The sequence below is a fragment of the Chlamydotis macqueenii genome, chromosome 3 (assembly GCF_036417535.1).
Source record: "Chlamydotis macqueenii isolate bChlMac1 chromosome 3, bChlMac1.mat, whole genome shotgun sequence".
NCBI classification, from domain to species: Eukaryota; Metazoa; Chordata; class Aves; order Otidiformes; family Otididae; genus Chlamydotis; species Chlamydotis macqueenii.
In genome coordinates, this window is record NC_141558.1 from 1361144 (window position 1) to 1367143 (window position 6000).

Consider the following 6000-nt stretch of genomic DNA (forward strand, 5'->3'; position numbering starts at 1 on the left):
CCCTTCCATCTCCTTCACGCGTCCCATGGGCATCCTACCCCCGGCACCCAGCGCCCGGGTGGGCACCCAAAGGGGCTCCGCGGAGCTGGCTTGTCACCCATCACTCGATCCCTTCGGAGGGAAGCGATGCGCCGTTGACTTCCAGGACCCCGCCACGAGCTGCGGCATCCCACACGCGACACCGCCCCTCGTGTCCAACCGGGTCACCCTCTCCTTCCCCGCGGCCTGAAGCCAAGGCTTTGCCAAGCTGCCCCACATTTATTTTCCACGGGGAACCACCTCCCCGCAGCCACCCCAATCTCCGTCACGTAACGGAGACGACCGACGCCTAAATATACCCGGCGCGGTTCCCCGGAGATGCCGGCCTCGCGATCGCCGGCGAGACGGAGCCGTCGGCGCTAAATAGGCCAAGGCGAAGCGGATTTGGGGCAAGGAGAGCGGGTTTGCGGCAAGGACGCAGCCCTACGAGATGTCCCAGCTCTGCGCCGTGGGTTCCCCGGGGACCTCCGCCCACCCCGCCACCCGCGGCGGCGCATCCACCAAAAATAGTTCGGGGATCTGGGACTCGGCCTCACCCTGCTCCCGTTGGCCGATTTCGCGGGAGGAGGTGAACGCGGCCTCGTGCCCCGTTGGGGTTGGGCGACGCCAGGCTGGCGCCGTGTCCCGGCGCGGGGAGGGTGGAGGGGACGCCCCGGAGGGCGGCGGGGCGGTTGGGCGACGCCACTGGGACCCCCTTCTTTGTCGCTTTGTCACTCGCCAGCTTGGTCCTGCACCAGCAGAGCCAAAGCTGTCATCCCACCACGCGCTCAGCCCTTCCAACCCATCATCTCCCACCAGAACCCCCCAAAAAATCCCCTTTTTCAGCCAAATCCGGCCCCTCTCCCCCCGCACCCTTCCCCTCCTGCCCCCCTCCTTCGCTTATTTCAATTTTTCTCTTTTTTTTTAAGGTGAGGTTTTTATTTTTTTTTTTAATTTTTTTTTTTTTTTATTTTCCCAGGTCCAACCCAAAAATAGCTGCTCGGCGTGATGTCACCGGGCTGGTACCCGGTTCGTAGAGTCCCCGGGCCAATCAACGGCGGCCGAGCTGCTGATCCAATCGCCGAGCGGAGAGGTGATGTCATGGATGGGGCTGGGTGGGGGGGGGGCACTGGGAGCCCCACGGGTGGGATGCTCCACGCAGACCCCCGCGTTAAATGAGCCCGGAGAGCGCGGAGAAGCAGCGCAAGAGCCGGCGCTGGGGTGAGTGGCGTGGCGGGGGGGGGCGGAATTTCGTTGTTTTTTGGATTTTTTGGAAGGGGTCGAAAAGTTTTTGGGGAGGGGGTGGGGGTTTTTTTTGGGGGGGGTAGGAGGATTTTTCCGGTGGGTCCGCGGGTGTCGCTCTCTGGCCCCACCACTCCTTTTTGTCCCCCCTCCGGCATCCTGGGGCACCCCCAGCCCACCCCCAATTTTTGGGGTGGTGCCCTCCCTACCCCCGCACCCCCGTTACCGACCCCCCCTCCCTCGCTCCTGGGCCTCACTCTGCCCTGCCACGCGTGGGCGTGGGATGCAGGGCTGGGGCTCAGCATCCTTCCCCCCCCCGCCCCAGCATCCTCGAGACCCCCAGCCCCCCCCTCCCCACCTCCAAATGCGGGTGCAGGGGTGCGGACCCCCCCCCTCACCCCAAGGGCAGGAGCAGCCGGAATTATTGATGCTGGAAAATTTATTCCAGCGAAGGTGGGAAGTGGGGGGGCTGGGGGGGGGGGAGGAATGAGGGGATGGGAAGGAGGGGGCGGCTGCCATCTTCCCTTCTCCATCCATCGCTTCAAGGGAGGGGACCACCACCACCCACCCCCCCCATCGCCTCCCTCCATCGCTGGGTGCTTCCTCCAGAGATGGGAGATGGGGGGGTGGGGGTCCCCCAACCATCTCAGGGGATTTACGGGTGAAAGTGGGTCGTAAGCCCTTTTTTTTGGGGGGGTGTGGGGCAGAATCGGGCCCCCTCCCCTCCTTCTCCCTGCCACGTGCGCCTCGCTGGGAGCGGGATCCCAGATCTGGCAGATTTAGGTCTGGGGGTGACAGGTTTTGGTTTGGGGGTGACAGGTTTCAGTTTGAGGGGGGTGACAGCAGCAGCAGGGCCCCCAACCACACCCCGCTCCCCTCAGACCGGGCATACTGGTGGAACTGGGAAGCGGGGTGAGAAGGGAGCTCAGACAAGGGGGGCGTTCTCTCTTGGACGAGCATCTTCATCCAGCGAGGAGGAGTGGGGCTGGCAGCCCACCACCCACCTTCTCCCCGCCCCCCCACCCCAAAAGCTGGTGGCACCCCCAGCAACAGACCCCATCCTCCTCCCCGTTTTGGGGCTGATGGGCGAGTTCTGTGTTTTATCCTCCAGCCGGGGCGTCAACGCCTGGAAAAAAGGGTTTCTGTAGCGTGAAACGCATCCAGGTCCCCGCACAGAGCCCAGGCGGAAAAAAAAATTTAAAAAAAATTTTAAAAAAAAGAGGATTTGGGTGTGGGGGTCACCTAAAAAAGGGGGAGCACCAGCAGGGAGGGTGTCCCTGCTGGGGTGTCCCCACGTTTTGTCCCTGTTCCTTTCCCTGGCAGCTGTGGGCAGGTTTTTATTTTTTTTTTAACATCTCGGATCTCAGAAGGATGAGGCACGAGGAGTCGGGATTTCTCGGGACCCTTGAAAATCCTGGGAAAGGCAGGGCGACTCTGGCTTGTCTGGGTTTTAATGGGTGTCGTCACCACACGCCGGGTCCTGCGCTCACCCCAGGGATGGGTGGGGGGTCCCGGGGGTGCCCAGTGGGATGCAGGAGAGGGTGACATGCGGGGTCTGGCGAGGGGCGAGCTGAGGACCAGGGCTCTCGAGACACGAGTGGGAGCGGCAGCAAGGGTGGGCTGGGGCGGCAGCAGGGGCTGCGCGCGGGGGTCGTGTTTGTCCGTGGGTGGGTGCGCGCGCCGCTCCCGGCACACGCGTGCACACGTGCGGGCTGGGTGGCGCGGAGAGGAGCGGCGAAGGGCTCTGTGCGCCCAACGCACCCCGTGCCTGCTGCCGGTGTCCCAGTGGCACCCACTGGGTGCCCATCCCACCAGTGGGTGCCCATCCCACCAGCACGTACCCATCCCACCGCACCACCCCAGTGCGTCCCCATCGCACCAGTGCGTGCCCGTCGCACCACCCCAGCCTGCGCCCACCCCGTGCCCCCGGCGTGTGCCCACCACAGCACCCACCCCACCGCCTTCGGGCGATGCTCCCCGTCCCTGGGACACCCCGCGCTCATCCTGGCTCTTTCTTTCCCCCCCCAGGAACACTCTTGCTGCAGACGCCCAAGGATCTCTGCACCATGACTCTGGCCGGTACGGCACCGTCACCGCGTCGTGCGTGGGGACAGGGTGGCTCACCCAGCCCCATCAACCCAACCCGGGCACCTACTCCCTGCTGGGACACCCTTAGTTTGAGCGGGGGTCCCATCCGGGGATCTGCCCCGGGCTAACACGGGGTTAACACCCCAGGACAGACATACCCCACCTGGCCACTAGCCAAGCACCATGCCTCTGCGTGCCTCAGTTTCCCCTTTGCATGCCTTGGTTTCTCCACCCCGGTCACCTTGTTTGCAATATCTGGGCAAATTTTGGTGCCAGCTCCCCATCCCAGCCCTTCCCTGCCCCAGATGTTTGGTGCGACCACCCTTCCACCCCTCTGACTCCAATCCTCCCATCTCTTCCCAGCTTACAAAGAGAAGATGAAGGAGCTGCCTCTCGTCTCCCTCTTTTGCTCCTGTTTCCTCTCGGACCCCCTGAACAAGCCGGCGTACACGTATGAAGGTAGGAGCCTGCTGCCCACCCGCCATCGAGGGGTGCAGACACCCCCCCCCCATTGGCATAAGTGGGGTCACCCTCGAACCGAAAGAGGTGGCTCCAAGGTTGGAAGCAAGGAGTTGGGTTGGGTCAAGGATCTGGGTAAAAACAGCAGAGATTGGGGAAGGTGGTGGCACATGGGTGGGCTGCAGGTGTGGGACCTCGGGATGGTTTGCCTGAAGGGGTGGGATGCACCCACGCCGGCGGTCAGCCCGCGCCCCTCTTCCCAGCAGACACGGTAGACCTCACCTGGTGCGTCATCTCCGACATGGAAGTCATCGAGCTCAACAAGCGGACCTCAGGGCAGTCCTTTGAGGTCATCCTGAAGCCCCCATCGTTTGACGGCATCCCCGAGTTCAACGCCTCCCTGCCCCGGCGGCGTGACCCATCGCTGGAGGAGATCCAGAAGAAGTTGGAGGCGGCGGAGGAGAGGAGGAAGGTAGGTTCGGCAGGATGGGGACACACAACCTTGCACTTTGGGTGCTCAGTAAGGCGCACCCACCTTTGGGGACATTGCTGGCCTTGGAGGGAATGGTTTTGGCCGGGAGGGGAAGGAACCCGTGACCCACGTGGCCATCGTGTCTGCTTTGCCCATGCAGTACCAGGAGGCCGAGCTGCTGAAGCATCTGGCGGAGAAGCGGGAGCACGAGCGGGAGGTCATCCAGAAAGCCATAGAGGAGAACAACAACTTCATCAAGATGGCCAAAGAGAAGCTGGCGCAGAAGATGGAGTCCAACAAGGAGAACCGCGAGGCCCATTTAGCGGCCATGCTGGAGCGCTTGCAGGAGAAGGTGAGAACCCGCCCAAGAGGGATGGGGGGGACGTGCTGGGACATCGGTCTAGGAAGTCCCTACCCTGCATGGCTCTTGGCCCTGGGGACACCACCAAAGTGGGGAGGTCCCTCTTTCTTCCTGCCGCACAGCAATACCCAAGCCAACGTCTCACCCGGGGTGGCAGGTCCTGCCCTGGGACCCACCAAACCTGACGCGTCCATAAGCTCACAAGCGGTCGGCGGGTGAAGAGCTGTGACCCATATCTCACCCATAGACACGCGAAGCCTTTGCTTTCCCCATGTCCTGTTGTGGTGGCCTTGGTCCATCACTGGCCATTCCTTCCTCTCCCGGGTGACGGATCTCCCCCTGGTCCCTTCCCCGGAGGCCATGGAGCCGTCAGCTCCCCGGAGGGGCCCGTGCTGCCGTGCTAGGAGATGCTTCCACCCTGCCAGCCTGTGCAGACCTCTTCTCTCTCCCTGAAGCAGGTCTGTTCCCAACCTCAGCACGGAAGGTCCCACCCTCACCACCTCCAGCTCCCTCCAAAACATCCCTTCTGCAAGGAGCTCGCCCAGTGCCCTTCTCCAAACGCCTCGGCTGGCCTTGAGTCAGAGGCAGAGAGCACGAGATAATGAAGGACAATCCGAGCTTAACCCCATCTCCTTGGGGCTCCCGGTCCATCCCGGCTGGTTGACGTCTACCTCCTAGCTAGAGGGCAAGGACGATCTGTCCCTGAGGGCCTCCACACTCCTTAAAACGCCCCAGGGGAGGAGAGGATGCCGTTGACCCATCGGTGGTGCCCCTCCGGGGATGAACCTCGCGAACGCCCTCGTGCCTTCGAACCCCTCCGAAGCCGCTGGCCCGCCCGTGGGGACCCCGAAGTCCGTCCGGCTAACGCGTGTCCCCCCCTCCTCCTCCTCTCCTACCCCTCCCACAGGACAAACACGCGGAAGAAGTGAGGAAAAACAAGGAGCTCAAGGAAGAAGCCTCCAGATAAAGAGGCAATGGTTGGACTGACAGCTCCGGGGAGGTGGCGGAGGCTGCCGCAGCGCAAGGTCGGATGGTGGAAGGGTGGACGTTCCTCTGCTTTCTTTGTTCGTGAATGTAAAGAGTTGACCAGTGAAGCCATCCTATTCGTTTCGGGGAGGGTGGGGAGGGAGGAGAAAGGAGGGAGGGTGGGCGGGAGGGTGCCGGCTTTGGGATGCCCACTTCCTTGGTGGGTCTCACCAGCTGCCCATCAACCAGGTCTGAAGGAGACGGTCAAGGGCTGGCGAAGCGGAGGAGGCGACCCCCCCCAGGGGAAAAGCTGGGGGGGGACAGAGCGGGTGGGTAGGGGAGAGGGTGGGGGGAATGTGCGTCGTGTGTGACTTTAATTTGGTGCTGGGCAGGC

At 63.1% G+C, this 6000-nt stretch overlaps 1 protein-coding gene across 2 annotated transcripts; it reads left to right on the forward strand.

Moving 5' to 3' along the window:
- The first annotated feature begins 1147 nt into the window (after positions 1 to 1147).
- STMN4 (stathmin 4) lies at positions 1148 to 5734 on the forward strand. 2 transcript variants are annotated; one of them, XM_086743936.1, is made up of 6 exons: positions 1148 to 1239; positions 3289 to 3339; positions 3712 to 3807; positions 4074 to 4279; positions 4440 to 4631; positions 5548 to 5734. In XM_086743936.1, the coding sequence occupies exons 1-6, from the start codon at positions 1194 to 1196 to the stop codon at positions 5605 to 5607; spliced, it is 651 nt and encodes a 216-aa protein (XP_086600062.1). In that variant the 5' UTR covers positions 1148 to 1193; the 3' UTR covers positions 5608 to 5734. The 2 variants fall into 2 exon arrangements, with proteins under 2 accessions (XP_086600062.1, XP_086600061.1); XM_086743935.1 differs by lacking the exon at positions 5548 to 5734 and adding an exon at positions 5099 to 5537.
- The last annotated feature ends 266 nt before the right edge of the window (positions 5735 to 6000 follow it).

Bases quoted from the DNA above. Each gene is read 5' to 3' on its own strand.
- STMN4 (XM_086743935.1), top strand. From the start codon at position 1,194: ATGAGCCCGGAGAGCGCGGAGAAGCAGCGCAAGAGCCGGCGCTGGG. The intron at 1,240-3,288 runs GTGAGTGGCGTG...TTCCCCCCCCAG, and splicing joins GCGCAAGAGCCGGCGCTGGG to GAACACTCTTGCTGCAGACG. The intron at 3,808-4,073 runs GTAGGAGCCTGC...TCTTCCCAGCAG, and splicing joins GCCGGCGTACACGTATGAAG to ACACGGTAGACCTCACCTGG.